Below are 20,773 nucleotides of genomic sequence, written 5' to 3'. Positions count from 1 at the left end.
AAAGAAGATAGATAGTTACATTGATGAAAATTGCAGCGCTGAATGACAATCATCAATGTTCTTGGGGTTTAGAATTCAGTCCGAAATTCAAGGAATGGAACTAGCCAACCGATATTGGATTAACGCTAATTTTGAATCAGAAAAGAAGTTTTATTAATATATACCTGCATATTGATCCTACCTGAAATATTTATTGATAAAGATACAGTACAGTATATACGGTACTTATAAGTGCTGTATACTGAAAATCAAGTTTTCTCTCATGGAATATCAGTAATGTGAAAATGTCGAAAAACATTATCTCGTACTTTTACAAGAAATGTTTCGGAGACGGTTGCGGATATAACTTGTTATCTATCCGGTTGTATATCTCAATCTTGTATGAAAAATTAAACAAGTTCGTGTTTGTTACTTTCATATATGCGAAATAGAGCAAAAGGTTTCAGGAGAAGGAAGGGGGATACAAAATCCAAGCAAAATAAGCGAAAGCAAAACAGACCAATACAATTTCCTAGACAGACAGGTGAAATGTGAATATACAACTATTATAGTAGCGAACGAGAGAGAAAGAAAAAAAGAAAGAGAGAAGGCATATTATATGTATTATATCATATATAGGAATAAATTCCCGTTAGCTTGATCGATATTACGAGTACTATTTAAATTTAACAGTTTAATCATTCAATCGATATATCAGTCTTACAGAGAACAATGTAACAGATATGACTCTACGTGTAAATGTTAATATCTCATAACTCATACATTAAATCAGTATTGAGCAACACAATAAATATTTGTAATAAACACATAGTACTTACATATATATTATTAAGGACTTATCTGAATTATTGGATTAACTCTATCGACCGCGTGGTGAGCTCACCGGAATCCGCCGTATAGGGAAGATCATTCCGTTGCTATGTACGATATTCAGACGATCGATTTTTACGTACAATCAAAATACAACTTCAACTAAATGCAACTTCAAGAACTAAATGAGATTTACCGACCAACAATAGTCATATTTGTTATTTACTAAGAAATACGGCAAAGGTCTTAAATAAGTCTCCATCATGTTATTGGTATGCAAGTCAAAATTTTACATTAAGATTACGATTTCCGAAAAAAAATTAATGGATTAACCGCATGCAACTTGCATAAACATCAAGCTGCTTCCTTGCAATTTCCAATGTTCCGAGACTACCTATGATGGGTCCACCTTGGCATAATCGATCCTAAAAAGATGAACGCGTGTATGCATTCTTAATAAAAACACGATCAGAAACCAATATTACTTCTTCCTCGCGCCGTGTTTCTAACTGGATCAAAATCGATACTATCGCCGCCGATTACACGTATACCGTTAATGCAACTTTTCATTTTATCTTGAAGTCTGCAAATAACACGGCAGCCGTTTCAATAATTTTTTCGATATCTCGATAGCGCGATAGCGCAAGCTGTGATGATCGCATATCCTTGAACAAAAAGTTCGAGAAATAAAGCAAATCAGAGGAAGGAAAAGCTCGTGTAAACGGACTAAATTTGTGTGGTTGTTGATTTAAAGGTTGATTCAACAATTATTAAGGTGCAGATATAACGCTTGTTACTTTTGCACTGTTTCTTATTACGGCTTGTCATCCCAGTGTGGCAGTCTCCAGTAGATGCATTAATATGCCTACGTTGATCACTACCGGTTTACGAAACGTGCAGGCAGGACGATTACGGATGCAAATCGTACGGTAACGTATGTACGCATTTGTGAAATCTTCGCGGATCGGCATGCAATGAAATAAGCGCGCGGTAGGCACGTAACAAAAGGAATCTGTTGATTTCTATGTCGGTACAGTCGGTATGCTGATGTGACGTGAGTGGCGGTTGGATTCGTACGGCCCTGAATTACAGATCTTTGCGTGCAAGTGAGATTTTGTGGCGTATATGAGAAAGAAAGAGGCCACGCGAATCGGCAAAGAGATCCAGGCGTGGGGCTCCAAGGAGGCACGGAGGAATGGTGGTAAAGAAAAAAAAAGAGAGACCTCTGAGAGGAAGAGAAGCCGGCAGGCAAAAAGAAGAAAGACAGAGGACTTGTGTTCGGGATATGGGAGGGAGCGGGACGAAACGAACGTGAGAAGTCGAACGGAAGCAAAACAAGAGGAAAGATCGCGATTGCAGTCTCTGCACCGACGAGTTAATATGTGTAACTTAGACACGGTTCTAGCACGAGGAGGAAGTACTGCCTTTTTTTATTACAGAACGACACGGCGGGAGTTGCAATGTACGGGAAGGGGAGCATGAGACGAGAGGATGAGGCTGAGCGCCGACTGCGGGCAATCCGGTCGAGTAAATTGGCAATGCACGCCGTGAGCTTGCATAACAGCAAGCTGGACGCAGAGAAAGACAGGCGAGAGAGAGAGAGAGAGAGAGAGAGAGAGAGCGGAAGAGCAAGAGAGAGAGAGAGAGAGAGAGAGAGAGAGAAGGAGGAAGGGAGAAACGTTGGGGAAAAGAATGAGGTATCGGTCCGTGTTGTACTTGCAACGAGAAGGAAGAGGAGATGATATGACACGTGCACTCACACTAGCGCACGTGCGCGTGCAGTGGGAGTGATATATAGATATGTGAGGCGTGTCTCGGTTTTTCTCATAGATTTTTATATAATATACTAGACCGCGTACTTCTTACATATATTAGTCTTATGCACGCACGCGCCAAATAAGAGTACAAATTCATATGAATAGGTATATGGCCGCATGTGTAGATAAATGAGAACGTGTAAGCTCTTATTGTCTTGTAACTACTTGTGATCTTATTTAGCGCATTTACTTTAACTTATGTACAAGTTTGGTACATAAAAGTTGGGTTACATCACACAAGCGAGAATTCGCAGTTTAGTATATGTATTATATAGAAGTCTGCGGTTTTCCTTGACATTAGTGACTATAATAATGTGCGTAACGTTTGAGCGGCTTGTATAAGAGCGCGCCACGCTTATCTTATCTAGAATGCAAGCGACCGTTCGTCCGTCGACGCGATGGATGTATTAGTGCGCGTATATGTACGAATTACACGAGGTTATTCGATCATATCCAACGAAATGTTTGAAAGATAGTTTTGCAATATAGTCAAGATTACGATAATTTTTGGGATGCGATTTAATCAGTATTTATTATCAAGTTTATGACCCTGAATAACCCTCAAAAGGTTTTAGCCCGCGCTCATTTATTAAAGTTTATAGTTTATTAAAAAGTTATTAACAAAATAAGTTTAGTTGATAGAACGTAATTTTCTGACACCATGTACATTTAAGAAGGATATTACATTTTGCCTAGGCTTATATTTTTCTTTCTTGACGCTATTTTACACGCCAAGCGCGAATATGCTATGTCTGCTTACATTTTTAACTGCTTACATTCTTAACTATAAAATGGTTCCACTGGTTTCACATAGGTTTCCATCTTTCCACGTAAAGCGAGGTTTACCCACACTGCCCGGTGCTTGCAGGGCGAAAGGAGGTCTATTATTGTACAGTTCCTTATGGGTTTTTGACTTTTCACGTGAAGCGCGGTCCACAACCGTACAATGATAGACCTCGTTTCATCCTGTAAGCAACAAGCAGAGGGTGAGATGGGGTGGACCACGCGTGGAAAGTTGGAAACCCATATGGAACCATCTTATTTTTAAGAAGTAACTTTGCAAGCGAAAAGATCATAGTATATGTCTCAATATGTAAATAATAAACATTGAAGATAAAACATTGTTACGAGTATAAGCTGGATAATTAACCTCTTATTATATTGCTTCTTTTGTAAAAATCACGAAAATAAACAATCCATAGCGATTTTTGGGGTTTTCATTGTTTTCTACATTTAAAATACTTTGGAAACCAGTTTCATTTTGCGTCGCCAAAGTTATCATAATCTTCCCGCAATATGTAATGCACGCGAATTCTCTCGTCGTTTAGTTCGTTTTCAATTAAAATTGAAAATCTTCCATTTTAATTGAGTAATTACGCGTGCCGTGCGCGAAAATTATCCATCGTGATTTCAAGCTGGATCCAGCTTTAATGTCACAGAGCGGAAAAAGATCGCGCGTTCACGCATATACGCATGCACAAAGTGCAAGGACGATACTATGTGCGACGTTGAAGCTTTTTTTAGACAGTACTCTCGAAGCTGCAACGTATTTATATACGCAAGGCCATTGCGCGTTTCCTTTCAATTGTATCTCTCCACAAATACAAAGTTTATCTCCGTCCCGTTTCTTTTTCGTTTGTAAAAGTCTGACGTAATGTCGTTGTGATTTTTCAGTTTAGCATAACGTTTCTTTGTAATTAAGTTTCAAACTTATAACTTATTCCTATTTAATTTACATGCATTTAAAATTTATATGTGTGCATTTATAATATATGTATACGTATTTATTGATGAATTATATGATATATACATTATATTAATGCTTGTATAGTGATAGTAAGGATGTTCGTTATGCTGCGCATAATACGCACGTGCACGCAACGTGAATCTCACGAGTTCATCGAGTAATGCGAATTAAATAATGATCTCATGCTCGTCGAAGTTACGTTCTGCACAAACTCAGAGTCGAGCTTTGATGCATCGTACGAGTATCGTCTTTCTGCGAAGATAAATAACGCTTACTTTACAACAAGCATACGCTTAATATGCGTAATTTGCGCACATTATATGTGCATTATCATATACATCGCGATAAATAATTTATTGATATCAAGCGCGGACTCTCTCTCTCTCTCTCTTTCTCTCTCTCATATGATTTCTATTGCAATTAATGCAATTAAGTTTTTCTTGGCGTGAAAATAAGCTATATACACTCTTATTAAATGCACACACACACACAGACGCACACACACACACGCACATATATACGCACATACTTGCATTCCTGCTGTTTTGAATTTAATTGGTTTTTAAATTCCAATACGAGCTCTAGACTTTTGATAACAATGCGCGCTTCGTGGTCAATTTATTCAAATTAACAATCGCATAACGTGAGACGTAATTTATTTCTCATAAAAAAACTGCGGTAATGAAAAATGTGACATTTTTGCTTATAATTTATGGAAAAATATATATTAAAATGCAAGACGAGATCAGATGATTTGAAATACATTATTAATATCTTCTTGTATAATCAACATTGATCTATTTTTCTTACATAATTATGATACAAATTTCCCGCTTTTTTTTATCTTAAGAAAAACTACGAGCTTGCACGTAATATACATTTTTGGATAATGTTTTTATCATATATAGATGAATTTGGAATTGATTTCTTTCTTTACTGAAATCTAGTTTACTGCAAGAAATACAAATAATTTTTAAGTGATACGATTCAGTCCAGGAGTTTGTTATTGCAAGGATCATGATTTTGCATCTTTATCAGTTCTCACAACAATATGCCTTTTAATTGTGTGACTTAGCGACTTTTACTCTACAATGTTTCTTTAAAAAAGAAATTTGAAATCAAAACTCGGGTGGTCAAGAAGAAAAAAGAAGCGAGGGGGGGACTTGGACTTAAAAGACCCGAGAGCATAAAATGGTAAACGACCCTTTGCACGCGGGAGACATAACAGCAGGCAAGCCGATTTATATGCGCTCCTTAGCTCGCGCGTGCACGCACTTTACGATATGTAAAACCACTAGGGCCGGCATTGTGCGACGTCAGTGCTCCGTCGTAAAACCGGCCGTTCGAATCGCCTCAACTTTGAAAGACTTTCAAATAATATTACAACTTTTGCATCACGCATGGCCGTTCACTCTCAACGCGCATAAGGGGGTTGTGTGTGCCGTTCAGGATGCTGATTCCTTCTTGTTTTACCTCTCCCTGCTACTTCACTCGATCCGTAGCACCTTGACGCTTTTTTATGTACAACGCTCTTCTTCGATCTAGAAATTATTTTGCACGTAACGTTAAGTACGTGCGCAATATCATTCCGGCCTATTGTATTGAAGAAAATTAAGAATTTATTTTTAAATGTATCTATACGATTATTATTTTTGTGCCAATAAATGTGTTATCTTGATTTTTTTTTTAATATTTTTTTTAATGTAACAGATTTTTTTATATTTAGAATTTATTATTTTAATTTTTTGTTTATTAAATAATATGAAAATCATTCCCCACATGTTAAAAACTATTTTAATTTAAAATTATAAGCTATTTTGAAATATGTATGTGGGAATATTTGCGCATTTCCCTTCAGGATCTATAATTTGTTACTAATTAATCCTGGCTGCTCTAGATAGCAATTAATATGAATTAAACTAGCGGCCGGAACGGTACAACTCGCGAGGGTTATATGTTTATTTTAGTACCTATATTTAGACGGTTTATTCTTTTCATTAATAATAGCATTTTAACAAATTACGCGTGTAGTTGTGCGGATATGCGTAAGCTTGCTGTGTGCAACGGATGGCTTCTGGAAGGATAATAACATCGCCATCGGGAAAACCGGTAATCTCAATGCGGGAAGAATGCATGTGCTCCGTAAGCTGTTTGCTGATATATGCATAGTTTGTCGCGGCTAAATTGCAGAGATCAAACTAAAGAATAAAAAAGAAAGACCTTTAAAATGACATACTACTGGAAGATATTACGTTGTAACGGCAGATAAACGGTCGACTTACAGAAATCGTTCATCTGCGCTTGCAAAAGTCAATCGTGAAAAATTTCAATCAATTTGTTTGCTCTAAATTGAGGATACGAAAAAAATGAAAGGAGAAAATAAAAATATTATTTTAAGATATTTAAGTAATAATTCTAAATTTTATTTTATGTTACACACATTTTACACGACTATTCTCACGTTGTACTTACTATTGGATTTAAGCATAACACTTTTATTTGAACAGCTATCCGTTGATCTACATTTTTGTGCACAAAGCGAAGCCCCAATCTTAATATTCAACAATGCCGATAAGCAGTAAAAAATTAAAAGCAAATTGCGTTCCCATGAGTTTTCCGAGCTTTATATTTGGCATCACACACTTCATCCCGCGACGGACGTAGGTGACGTCACGAAATTCTAAGGCGACCGGAAGTTATGGCGATTAAGTAAGCCAGCGAACACGCAGCTGCGAATCCTATTTCTGAGCACGTTTGATCCGATAATACTCTGTTACCTGGTAATATCTATCGCGACGTTGAAGTTATTTCCTTATACGTAGTGTTTAACGTGTTGTTTTCTGCTTATATATCCCTTCTTCGAATTATCCTTTTACTTCCATCATTACATAGCAAGTTTAAATTTAACAATTGATAGAGTTTTACGAATTCTTTTTTCTGATACTTCTGTAGAAAGTGGTGTTATAAACTGCGTAAGACCATTTCTCAAACGCGATTTCGTTGTTCACGTATCGGTGTTTACATGTGAGAATGTGGCGTTAAAAAATCGCGCGATTGCGGACACCTTTCGTGGCGAAAGGATCGGGTGAAACGAGCGTATACGCAAGGCTATGGTTGTTGGATGTAATTTACGAGGCAAGCGATATTTTTACGGCTGGCTTACGAGTACTCTCTATGCTGCTTGGATTCATCTTCCAGATTGCATCTGGAATAAATCATTCCTATATCGAGTAGCGGTTGTGTCCGAAAGGTCACCAACTTGCTTGCGTCTTCTCCGATCTCACAACTCCCATGTAATACCAAACAACGCGTTAATATCTTTAATTGATAATGTGTTGAACAATTATTTCCGCGCGCGAGAAAACTCTCGTAATTAAATCTATTACGAATGCAATTTTATATAACTATATACTTGATTGAGCGTATCGAATAAAATTCTATTCCACACGTATTTGCCAGCTTATTCATGGAAATTTTAAGCTTCTCTGCTAATAACTTAATATTATATAGATCATTCTATGTCTCTCTTATCTATATCTTTATCGCAAAAATATTTACCACTCAGTGTTTGTGATCGTAGTTTAGCAGAAAGAATGTTTGTACTTCGCAGTGTGAGAGAGCAAACACAGTCAAATTCACATTGCTTCTTAATAGACATTTTTTTTTTACTGTTAACTTTAGCGTCCAGCGTCTTTTATTCTCTGTCTCCATAATAAATGTACCTTTTATAATGTATATCATCTGATATCGAGTTATCATTCTTGTACGCGTGTTGATAACTTCACGGACGATAACTGCGCGGACGTGTGCTTGGAAAGTTTCTCTCTTACGGCCGACGCGACGCAGTCCTCCTTGACGGGAGTGAAGGTACATAGAGAACGGAGACCCATAATAAATCTTGAGAATACGCTTTCTGCGCGAATGCAAGTCGCAGTTTGTTGATAACCGCACCGCTTGCCCGGGGTACGCGGCATAAATATTAGAGTGGCCGATAATGTTTCGGACGTGCATTCGGTGCAAAACACGAAGACGTTACCGCTATGAAAATTGTTGCTCGAGGCGTGACCGTCTATATAATCATCGATAGATCTAAATCTGAACTGGACAGAATAAAAAGTTTACATCTATCTGTATTGGTATACACATTGCATACATTTTAATATTCTTCCTTTTTATCAAACACGAAAAAGAAAACAAAGATCGCCGGGGCCTTATGTTTCATTGTCTTATTTCATTTTTGATTCCGGAAATATTAAATAGGTACTGTTCGTTGTATCTTTTTTATACAAATGTGAAAGTTGCATATACGGATTCATACAAAAATGATGACAAATTTCGCAAGCACATGTCGCTATTATATTTATATCGGATGTGTTAACAAACGAGGTACGCAATTGAAATTTTGCAAAGTGATTTGTTAGTTCGAGGTTTACGATGGTGTAAATCTTAACTGCGATTATTTGTTGCAAGCGCAGTAATAATAGAGGGAATTATTGATGTGTCATAAAATTCGTGCATCAAACCTTTCTTGGAGAAGAGCTGAACGTAAGTTGAAATAAGTATGCAGATGCAGCCTCTAAAATTACGACAAATGTGATAGATGCGTTATAAATCGGCCCGCATCAAGGATCGGCGAGGGTACATCCCCGCAATCAAGCAACGTCGCTCGTAACATGTTGAACCGGCAATTATTGGCTCTAAGTGAGAGTACTGTTCGCGAATTGAAATTGTCGCATAATCTTCAGCGTATAATAAATTCTGCAATCTCGCACATAATTCACCAGGGTAATTTCCAAGTGCCCTCGTAATCAGTATATGCACGCTGGACAAGATCTTGCCACAATTATGTAACTTGACGTGTAATTTGCGTCTAAGTCATACAAAATTTATGTCTTAAATTAAAGAATAAAAACGTATCGTACTGTAGATTGACGATTTTTCTTTTCGAGCGATAAATGTTAATCTTTGTACCTTTTTCTCTTTAGGTCTTTCTTTTTGTATTAAGATGATTTCAAAATATTAAACGTCGTTATGTTAGTCTTGAGATAACTTATTTAGTATTAATTGCAGTATCTCTCTCGATAAAAATATATGAATTACCTTTCAAATTCGCGCCTTTCCAAATATGTGAAGCGAAAACTTTTAGGATAAAATGTTGTACATGATACCATCTCCATGGCTATAAATCGATCCAGTTCAGTGGGTGCTAGAGGCGTATCCCAGCAATCAGAGGGGCAACTAATTTAGGTCGCTTAACTCTATGCCATGAAAGAAGCTCGAAAAAAAAGGAAGAGAGCTCGACAGTGAGTGGTATTCATTATTTCCAGCGAAAGTGGTAACAATTAAAATTATATTCCACTAATTAAGCAATGAAAGCACAAAAGGCACTGTCTAGCAAAGCCATGTCAATGTGATAGGTCGTTTTGCGCTCTTGGTAACTGGGGAGGCGCGTTGTGAGAAATATGTTTTGACAAATCGATCATTTTAGGGGAAATAAATTCTATCAAGTGTACATTTGATGAGTATTGTATAATTGGATTCCAAAATCTCATTATTGCCACAATATCTTGAGATGATTATTTTTTGAATATTGTATCGATCGGACAAAGGTACTTGAATGGTTTTTTCTGGTGAAAGTTGCCGGACACTTTTTTCAATGTAAAAAAAGCTAGTGTCACGGAAAATAAAGAAATAAATACCCGGGGATGAAATAAGTCATTATTAACATAAGTCAAAAATAAAACATAATGAATGAATGAATAAATAAATAATTAAATAACAACGATATATAAAAATCGAAAATATACATATGATCATAACGTAAAAATAAGTAAAAAATATTTTATTTTGAAATTAAATTAGAGTCAATTGTGTGTGTCAAATATGAAAGTTTTCCAATAGAAGCAATTCAAGCAATAGCAGCGGTAAATAAAGTTTCTTTTTTTTCTTTTCCAGTCATTCATGGATGTCCAATGATATACCACCCGGAGACATACTGTTATTTCTCGCCACCACCGGTCATGGCGAAGATCGGATCTCCAGACGAGGGACAACCTGTTGACATAAAATTCTCACAGTATCCATTCCCAAATTTACCAATTTTGCCTCCCTTTACTTTTCCCCCACCAACATTAGCGTCTCCGTTTCCTAACAACTCATTTAAACCTCCTACTGAACCGCTTATTGAATCTTCTACTGAACCTTCTATTGAATCTACCGATTCTTCTACCGATCCTTTTACTTGCTCGAAGAGGACAATGATGAAGACGTACAGCTACGACGAGGCCTCGACGCCCTACTGCAGACTACAAATGGAGAGCTCATCTTCCGTCAGGACTTACAAACGGCCGTCGGAAGATCTGCTGGAGGACGAGACCTCCACAAAAAGATCCCGCAAGTCCCCACGGTTATCGCCCTCATTGAGCGATTTGGAGAAAACAGCTTTTGCTATACGTGAAAAAGCAGGACTCGAACCCGCGATGCCGGTCAGCTATCAGGGATTACACGAGTTGCCTTAAAGGTAAGCTGTCTACGGTATTTACATTTAATTTGCTCTCATATATTTGCTGGCGTCCCAAGGAGATTGTGGCAAATCTTGATTAATTACTGACATTTCAGAGATTCTAGCGGTTCGTGGTTTGCATATTTAAATAAACTTCAAATTAATGCATATGCGTGTGCGTATATTTATAAAACGATACAATTAATCACAAAATTTGTCCAGAAAAAAGTGAATTTCAAATTGAAATTACTAGGTTCCATATATACGAGAGTTAAGTACTGCTTTTTTTTTTAATTATATTTTAATATATAAAATTATAAATATAAATTAATAGTTTTGTCACCGTATTTTCTGAATTAAATTGTGGAAAATATTATTATACAAATTTTAAATTTTTTATTACTTTTCTGCAAAATTTATTGAAAGATCAACCTCATGTTATTTATAAACCACAGTGATTGTTTGATTGAATAGATTTAAAAATAAAAAGGAGTCAATAAATTTCATACATGATTTTCCCACGTCAGCACTGTTTAATACATCCACAGAACATGTGTATGTAATGATGCAAAGGGAAGAAAGAATAAATTTAATTAAAGAAAGAGGCTTTTTGAAGTAAGATATGTGTGTTACACACAAACGGGACGTTTTTTTTTTTAACATTTACAAAGAGTTGGCCAACGGAAGTGGCGTGTTGATATGGTCACGAAAGAACGCACGCTATGACATGAAAATACAAGGAAGCGAGATAATAGCGGCTCCCATAAAAAAAGTTAAAAAGGTAGTCATAAAATATTGTCGTTCAAAATTATGATAATATTATTAATATCTTAGGATACTGTATAATGTATTCTCGCTTGCCATATGTCTAAATCGAGAAGAAATAGAGTTGTAGCTTTGTAATAATATATGGTTATACATTTGTGGTATGTTTTCGCAAACCGCAGCATCTTCATTGTCATGACGTCATGACGGGCAGTTCATCGAAGTGTAGTTTCACCGTATTGTTCACGTATGCGAACGTCTCAATTTATTGTATGATAGCGATTGATAAAAATTCATAGTATTCTTGATGAATATCGCTGACGTACAAGTATATATACGCGTCTGAAATTCTGGAAAAAACTTGCGCGGCGCAATAAACCAGTTGCTCTTATCATATGAATTATCTAGCAGTTGATACGCTAGAGTATATACACCGTTGGAGGGAGGTAATCTAGAATTATCAAGTGCATGCGATCCGTCGTTGGGGCATCAACGTTGCGGCGCAATGATGGTCGTAAAAGGACCTAAAAATGCAACAACTCGCTAAACGGCGCGCGGCGATATTCGCGATATGAAAATGGAAGCGGTAATTAAAACGTCGGCGAGGATTGTCGGCTATCTCGGATATTGATTGCTTGCAGCCCGTGATTAGGGTTGTTGAAATGAGAGTCGGTCTTCCCGTCGGACGCTCGTTCTCCGTTGAGTCGATCTCCGAACGATGGAATCCGGTGGGCAACCGTGCACTTGATTCTTAGTTTACACGCCTGTAATATATATAGGTCCGGAAGTATGTTCCGGGACTTTTATTTTTGATATCGGTATATTCCGGGACATTTGGCAGTTTCCAGGACTGTCCTGGAAAAAATTGATGTCCTACGGCAATTTTCGGGACAGTTTTTTGAATCTGATTACATATATATGCGTTATATTCCAGGACTGTACATTTCAAAAAACGTATATATATATATATATATATATATATATATATATATATATATATGTAATATATAATATTTATTTATAAGTATAAGTTTGAATTATTCCGCTTCCATTTTTATATCACGTATATATATGTATATTTTTATGTATATGTACATTATATATATGTATATGTATAAAAAATGTATATACATATAAAAATATACGCATATATGTTTTCCCTTTTTCAGCATGAGTGACGGTGGTGAAAGAGCGCGAAACGCCTCGGATGATATTTCCGTTGATTGTTATCGCCATTTGTGCAGGTATGACGTCGCGTTTCAATATCCCCTCTTTTACATCTGAGAAAACAATCACGCGGTATACGCATCCGATGCACCGTATAATTTCTCTTGGTGTTTTTTTCTATATTGTATCGTGAATCGATTCGGCGAAGTATTCTCGGCAACCCTTGCGTGCAACAAACTCATTAGAGCAATTACATACGTTAATACTCCTTTCTCGGCTCGTCGGCACAAAAAAATCGATCGTCGCCGATTTAATGTCGCATGTGTGAGAAAGTAAGGATTCGTGATCGCTTCTAATAGTTACAGTGAGCGTTCGGCGAATCGTCAGAAGAATTAGTCCCGCTTTGCAGTAAGCAGCATCAATGTAATCAGAAGACAGGTCGCTCAGAGTGGTCTTAACGACGGTCGTAAACGCGGCTCGCTTTACAGCTCGGTGGGATATTCTTTTTTCTTTTTCTTCTTTTACGGTGCTTCTCCTCCTACCTCATCATCGTCGTCGTTGCCTTCTTGTTCTCCTTAAAACCCTTTCTCCTACGTTCCCCATTGCCGCAAAGTCGTGAATAAAGCGCACCCCAGTCTTCCGCTTATTTTGCTCTAGGCGCAGTAAACTACCAGAGTTTATGTGACAGAGACGTTAGAGTGAAGTCGAAGTATAGTCTCATGCCTCGCGGAATGTCGATGATCTAACTAAAACTCGCGGATCTATTTTCGGTAAATTGTTAATCATAATTGCGAAGTAAAATCGCAGTGTTATTTTTATGGTTGACCGCGAATTTGAGCTTGATTGATCGTGTCGCGTGTTACTAATGATTCTTATGTAATTACGTTGTTCTCATTAGTTTTTTACTTTCTTTATTTTCTTATAATTTTTACTGAAATTATATATTCATCAAAATATCTCATACAATTCTTTCAGATACGCTTCTTCTTTCAGGTATTTCTTTAACTTTTCTCTTACCCTCTGTTAAAACGATTTGGCGGAAATCTGTGGAAAACTCGCAATTTTTGTCCTGATGCCCGTTGTTAATAAGATGGTAACATTAATTTTTACACGATAAATTTTACGAAAAGCGTAAATCTACCACTCATTATTTAAATCTGCGCGAGCGGAACTTTTATGGCCGCGAAGACAGAGAATCTGCTGGAAACGCGTTAAGAGGAAACGACGCCATGTCATGGTCTGCAAGGCATGTCGCCGCGAATATAAGCATCCACCGTGAGCTATAATTTTGGAGCATATATTACGCTATTCGCGATTCCAAAGGTTAAGAATATGCGCACTAAATAAGCTTGCGTGATAATTTTCACTTAATACGGATATAACACACGGTCCGCCGAGGTATTATATATAAAATACAATATAATGCAGAGTAAGTATAAATGGTAAGCAAGTAAACGTTACGTGCGCTATATACTCTTTTACGGTGGAACATCGCATGTATATAAGGCGTTGTAAAAGAGTACTGTAATCCTTATAACAGGATTTTGTACAGTGAATATTTTCTTCTTCGTTTGTTATTATTTTTACGTATTACCAAATTTCTATACAAGCTCAATAATAAAATCCCGCATAGTCAAGATTTGTTATACCGAGAGTGACCTGTTATTGATATATATATATATATATATATATATATATATATATATATATGGGATATATATATATATATGGGATATATATATATATCCCATAAATAAATAAATAAATTTATGATTACTTTTATTGAACAATGCGACTTTTTTTATAAGTATTACAGTTTCTCTAAACGGCAAGAATATTTTTGCGAAATTAACGAAATTATACTTTTGTTGACTGCAACCTATCATATATTGTGGCTTCGATATCGCACCTGCTGCAATGCATGTCAGTTATTATAAGTGACATAATTGCTATTACACATTGGCGTGCACAGTACTTTCATTAATGATGCGTCTGTACTGACACCGCCATCAAAATTATCGATTAACCAACGATCGAATTAGTGAAATTGTTGCGAGACGACATCTTTGACCTTGATGAAACGACTGTCGGCCTTATTTTGTGCAGAGGACGGAGCCGTAATTTCTGAGACAAAGCAATAATTAGTAGCGCCAAAGTGCGTGAGCCGCCGCGAACACCGCTTCTCTTCCTCATAATCGTCCTTCTCGTATGTAACCAAGAACTGGGGAGCGTTAAGTAGTGTAACAGACTCGGCATCGCTGGCAAAAGGAGTTTTACTACTTTCTAACCACAGTCGCGGGCTACAATTAAACCTCCATAAACTTCGTCGTAACTTTTTTAAAAGCGACCGACTGCGCGCTCGCGCACGCTCCGTTCCCTTTACTTGCTCGGCAAAAAGCCTACCATATTGCATCCTTAATGAAGCCCCGAGACGATACGTGTACCAACATCTTCCGGTCGACTCTAAAACCTCGCCCATCGTGTCGTCCGTCTTATAGAACTTTTGCGAAAACGGGAATTCTCACCTATTTGGAGAACTTCTGCAGTGGTCGACGAACGCGAGTAAGACGAGCCTTAGGACGCCTTCTGTACAATTTGTATCGGTTGTCGCTGATGACCGGTTACACGCTTTTACTGCGAAACATTTCTTCTTATCGAGGGAAGAAATCAGTCAATTTCGATATGCCGTTGTTGTTCACAAGTGAACTGTCCGAGACGGAATCGATATAACGAGTTCAGCGCGACGCAGAAAGACAGAAAACAAAATGTGACTGACATAATTCGCGTCGTGTAATCCGCGACGAAACCTTATTTCTTGAAGTATACGAAGGGAGCGGGCGTTACCTTCTCGTGTAGGTTTTTCTTGTATAAGCTTTCTCGTCGGTGTACTTGTCAAGAGTGACGTCCTTCAGCGATCGCGCCAAAGGCTAAGGAATCGTAAGACAAGTTCACATGGTGCTCGCCGAAGACCTCGGCCGCTCGAAGGCAAAGGCAGGACGAAGGGAGCCGGAGAAAATGAAAAGAAGAAGAAGGCGACGGCTAAGCGGGAAGGTTGAGGAAGGAACCCAGGCAACCAGAGGCATGCGGGGCTTTAGCGGAGACTGACGTTTACGGCTCGGAGCGGTCGACCTAGCGCCAGTAAAACTTGAGAAGAAATACAAGCGAAGTCCGCATCGACAGTTAAAGTCATACGCGCGAAAATACAACCAGGCTTCTATGAAATACGACGTACTTGCCCGCCTAACTCTGGCGAGCGAAGCCACCGGGGTCCACCCGGGATACGCGTCTCGTTAATGAAGGTGGCCGCGCCTCTTACCGATCTGCGATCGCGCTCCGATAAACAAATTCTTCGCGCAACGGATAGGGTAGTCCGTGTGTTCGCAAACGAGTCATTCCTCTAGCAAAGTTATCTCTCAAAGAATCTCTTTCGTAGACATGATGATGTCTTCATTTTGAAACGATTGACGCGATTCGATCTTCATGCATCGCGTGATAACGGTGTAAATTGATAAATTAGCACACCCCATTATGCGTAGAATGCATATCTTTTTTGTGTCGAATGACGAATTAATTATAGTACATATAAATACCATGTATACGAACGTAATGGAGGTCATTTCACTTGCAAAAGTTCATCAAGGCGAATGTAATTAATATTGGAAGAATGAATAAAGCGGTTTAAAAACTATTAAAAATAAAACTCAATAAAAGTGCAAAAAAAAACACAGTCATTTATTTGTTAATACTCGGAATGAGACGAGTTGAGGCTAACGTAGAGTGAATATGTATTATTTCAAGCTTCCACAGTGATTTTACGGTCTCTCTCTCCCTCCTGCCCACCTAAACCCTCGTCAAGGGTTGGTAGCGCGCGGGTAGAAGTGTGAGAATCCGCGAAGCACTTACTAGCAGACGATAAACCTCCACCCACCTCGTCCGCAACCCGCCGCGACCGTTTCCATTTTAGTTATGTGCCTAGATGTCTTCTCCTTAGACCACGTTTACGACTTTTCGAGCAAAGTCACTGTTCGTCTTGAGATCTGCCTATAGATCGTCTACCGGAAGAGAACCTTCATCGATGAAAGCTTTTCTTCCCGAACATACATGCGCAGACTGGCTTCTCTTCGCGAAATTGTATCTTAAAAGAAAAGCTTAATCTGCCGATCGATAAGTTTTCAATCAGTTTGACGAATTAGCCGGGGAAATAGAAATAACGCTAAATAGAAATAACGCGAATTTGCGAATTATCGGGACATAAATAAATTACACAACTCAGGATGTTGTGAGGCGGTATAGCTATAAATCACATTTTTATGAGGAACCACATGGTCAATCAAGAGGAAAGGGTCTTTAGAAAGAATATAAACATAAACTGTGAACTGATGCCTCCGAATCATCGGTTCTCTTCTTCCTTCCCCTTTTCTTTCAATACTATCTTTATTATTATTATTTTATCGATATTGTAATGATTATTGTCATTACTATTGTTAATAACGTAGAGAAATTATATTTCACACGCATACTTCAGTTTTTAACAGAATCGGATATATAACTTTATTTATATAATTTACATATAAAACTTTATAACGTCCTAGAGTAGTGTAATTACTGCGATACACTGTCTGTTAGGAATTTTTTCTTGTCGAGAAATGACGACGGTGCATAATAAATGGCACGATATTATAGTTTTCCAAGGAAATAATACATATAATGAGTCGGTAAATGCGCTGGCAAATTAAAATGAGTGCAAAATGTCAAATTTATAATGCGCAGCGATCGCTGTGTCTGAAGAACTGTATAAAGAAAATGCAAATACGACGGGCATGTAGACTGTACGTGACACGGTAAATTCACGTCGTTCGAAGTAGCTATTAGCTCTCTCGTGCCATTCTTAATCGGTCGTCGAATGTTCCTTGAAAGCTCGCGCATCCACTTAACACGAGTAGATCCCGCGCTCGTCGTAACGCACCGTTACAGATACGTGTACTTAACAAAGTGGTTGGCACTCTGACGAACCAGTCGCTCGTAAAAAAAGACTCACTCAGACGCGGACGGTTAAAGCCTCGTGAAAACGTGACGACGAATCGCGTACCGGCACAAATCCACAAGCTCTAAAGCGAGACGGAAAGAATGCGTATTGCAACACGACCAGAAACGAGCGTAACGCCCGGTCTCGCCCCTGAAACGGCATCAAAGTAACTGTCGATCGTTACAGGGATCGCTTTACGAGTGGAAATAATATTCCGAGCGTCGTCAACCGGTTAAATAAGTGTAACATTGATGGGCGACTATAACCATCGCGCGCGTATCAATGAACTCTCAGTTTCTCTTATCGCATTCCCTCCCGTTTATCTATCGGATATGTCTTGTCTTCGAAATAATTTTTCTTATTGTAGTTCGTAAACACTTCCGTTACTTGATACTTGATTCGACAGTTTAAAGTTTTGCAAGTTCCTCGAAACCAGTCGTAATTCCGCAATAATAGACCGCGAAATATCGCATTTTCGCCGAAACCACCTTCGCATACCGCTCGTCTCTCGGTCTCTCGTGCATTTTTCTTCAAGTCGGATCATGATTAAGTTTTATTGGCGAATCTCAGACACGATTGCAACATCGACAAACAAAGGAGCCGATTAAAACAGTTCTGAGAAAAAGTTCATGGCACCTAACGAAAGATCCTTTCAAAGTCGATCCTCTGAGATGTGAACTGGGTCTTTATCGCCGCTACTCTTTCGGGACGTATGTCTGCGGGGACGTGTTTTACGAGGCGACCAGGTTTTAGTGCCGGACGATGTTTTGCCTGATCATTTTTAACGTCTATCTTGTATCGCTTTTTGTTTACAAGTTATACTGCTTCATGTATCAGTCAGATAAAATGGAAGTCTCAATCGAAATATGTCATATGGCGCGTCACGGCTCAAATTTTTAATTTAAAAAATTGACTTTTTTGATTGAATTTTTTACTAGTTTCTACGATTTTACGATTTATTTTATTTATTTTCTTGATTTATTTTTGTACTTATTTCCTTTTAGGTAGATATTTTTTAAGCAGATAATATATATAGCTCGCAGCGATTTTGAAGATAAAACGAAACCGTAGCGATTTGTCATCGAGAACGTCATGATCGAGGTTTCGCCAAGCAAAATTGATTCGACAGAGAGAGATCCGTTTTGGGTACCAATGCGTCTAGACCTTTGAAAAAGTCTGTTACAACCTGCTGTCGTGGCGGGCAGGAAACCGAGTCTGCCAGTGGATGCACGTATGAAAACTAAGTCCGGGTTTCATTTGACTGGCTTTACGAGGGGGACATAAAATGGATTTTACTGTCGGCTAGTTCGCCAGTTCTCGAGTTGGTAACATTGCTTTAGCGAACATAATACACTCCTCCTCCGCGTCCTTGTCGCTTCTTCAGCCCCCTTCCCTTTCTTATTCATTCTTTTCTCTCTCGCTATCCTTCCGTAGTGGATTTTGTTTTACGGCGGAGGACGTGTACCTCTCGTCCGCCTCCTTCCCCCCTATTCACATTCGCGACCCGACGCGTCCTTAAAACATCGCGGTAAGTTTTCTCTCGCCGGTCGTCTCTCTGAGAAAACTTCTCGAATGAGAAATGTCCCGCTACCAGATTTAATATCCGCCGGATAAGCCGACATGGCGGTCGTTAACTTCTCTCCGGGCTTCGTTTCTCACAGTCGGTGGTTTCCGGCATTTGATAATTTCTTCGCGTTAGCTGTGTTAATGTGACGTCGTTTATATTGAACGATTGCATTGGGCTTCGACTACCTCAAGATCATTGTAATAAAAATTTAAACAAACTTATGATAATCCTGCTAAACTACTGTTTTTATACCGTAAGTTTTTGATAGATGGACAATCTTTGCGTCGCGAAATTACAGAAGACAATTGAATAATGAATTGTGTATAATATACGATGGATGAAATAGTCATGAATAATTTTTATACGCGAGAGAATACTCTATTGTTTTGTTAATTTAAGAGTGGAATAAGTTTGCTGTAATCGCAACGAAGACCGCAAATAAGCGGTGTTTTTCATTGATGCTAATGATAAACGCACCACACTCTTGAACGTAGTTGAACATAACGTTGCGTTTTTACACCGCATGTCAGGTCGTTTGGCGAACATTACATTGATAAACGTTGTCGACGGCGATAAAACAACACGATTTACCTGGTATTATTGCGAATCACAAGTGGCATAGATATACGTCTATTATACATTTTTTATCCTCTCGTTACAGCTGGCACTTTAATCGCAGCTGTAACAATACATCTTTTCTTATTGCATGTAACACATAGGTGATAATTAAAAAGCAATTGAAGTGATCACCAGTTAAACCGGAATTATTACTATTTTGAAAATAATGATATTTTTAATAGAAGGACGTGTGGAATATTACATATCCAAGTGGATACAGTATGTGCGAATACGGTATCTCATTGGTTTCATTACATTTTCAAGCAAATTACATACGAATTATTCGCGTTCTTTGAATCTCGGAAACTGCGTGCGTCGCAGAATTACACGTGACGCGTTGCATAAATCTTATTGCGCAAGACAAAATCAATTCGTTTGCGTTATCATAATTATTCCTATGCTGTAGATACAATCTCAACATCTAGCAATCGTTATTGCGGCTTATTTGAAATAATCACATTGTTCTTAAATTTTATACGATAAAAATAGAAGATAAATGTGGTCCCAAATTCCGATCTAAATTAGCAAAGATAAAAATAATAAACAGAGAAGAATAAAAAGATAAGATGTGCGGTATGTTTTTCTACTTAAACATGTCACACTTATTATTTACTATTAAAAAAATAGCGAAAGTTTTCGATGACTTATCAATGACTTATTGATTAAAACTAAAAAAAATGGATATTATGGTAATTAGAATGCAAATGTAAAATATGTTTTTTTACAAGATCCCGGAAATAAGCGACATTATATT

At 37.9% G+C, this 20,773-nt stretch overlaps 1 protein-coding gene across 2 annotated transcripts in view; it reads left to right on the top strand.

Moving 5' to 3' along the window:
* The window catches only part of Dsx (transcription factor doublesex), a 62,794-nt gene that overhangs the window by 36,056 nt on the left and 5,965 nt on the right, over positions 1-20,773 (top strand). For both annotated transcript variants that reach the window (XM_077413957.1, XM_077413956.1), the window contains one exon: positions 10,330-10,894. In XM_077413957.1, coding sequence (XP_077270083.1) covers positions 10,330-10,892 — 563 coding nt within the window. In that variant the 3' untranslated portion in view covers positions 10,893-10,894. The remainder of the gene's footprint in view (positions 1-10,329; positions 10,895-20,773) is intronic.

Source organism: Temnothorax americanus, unplaced genomic scaffold (assembly GCF_048541705.1).
Source record: "Temnothorax americanus isolate GAGA-0224 unplaced genomic scaffold, ASM4854170v1 Scaffold34, whole genome shotgun sequence".
Lineage (NCBI taxonomy): Eukaryota > Metazoa > Arthropoda > Insecta > Hymenoptera > Formicidae > Temnothorax > Temnothorax americanus.
Note: the sequence above shows the minus strand (reverse complement) of the source record. Positions and strands in the feature narration are given on the sequence as shown.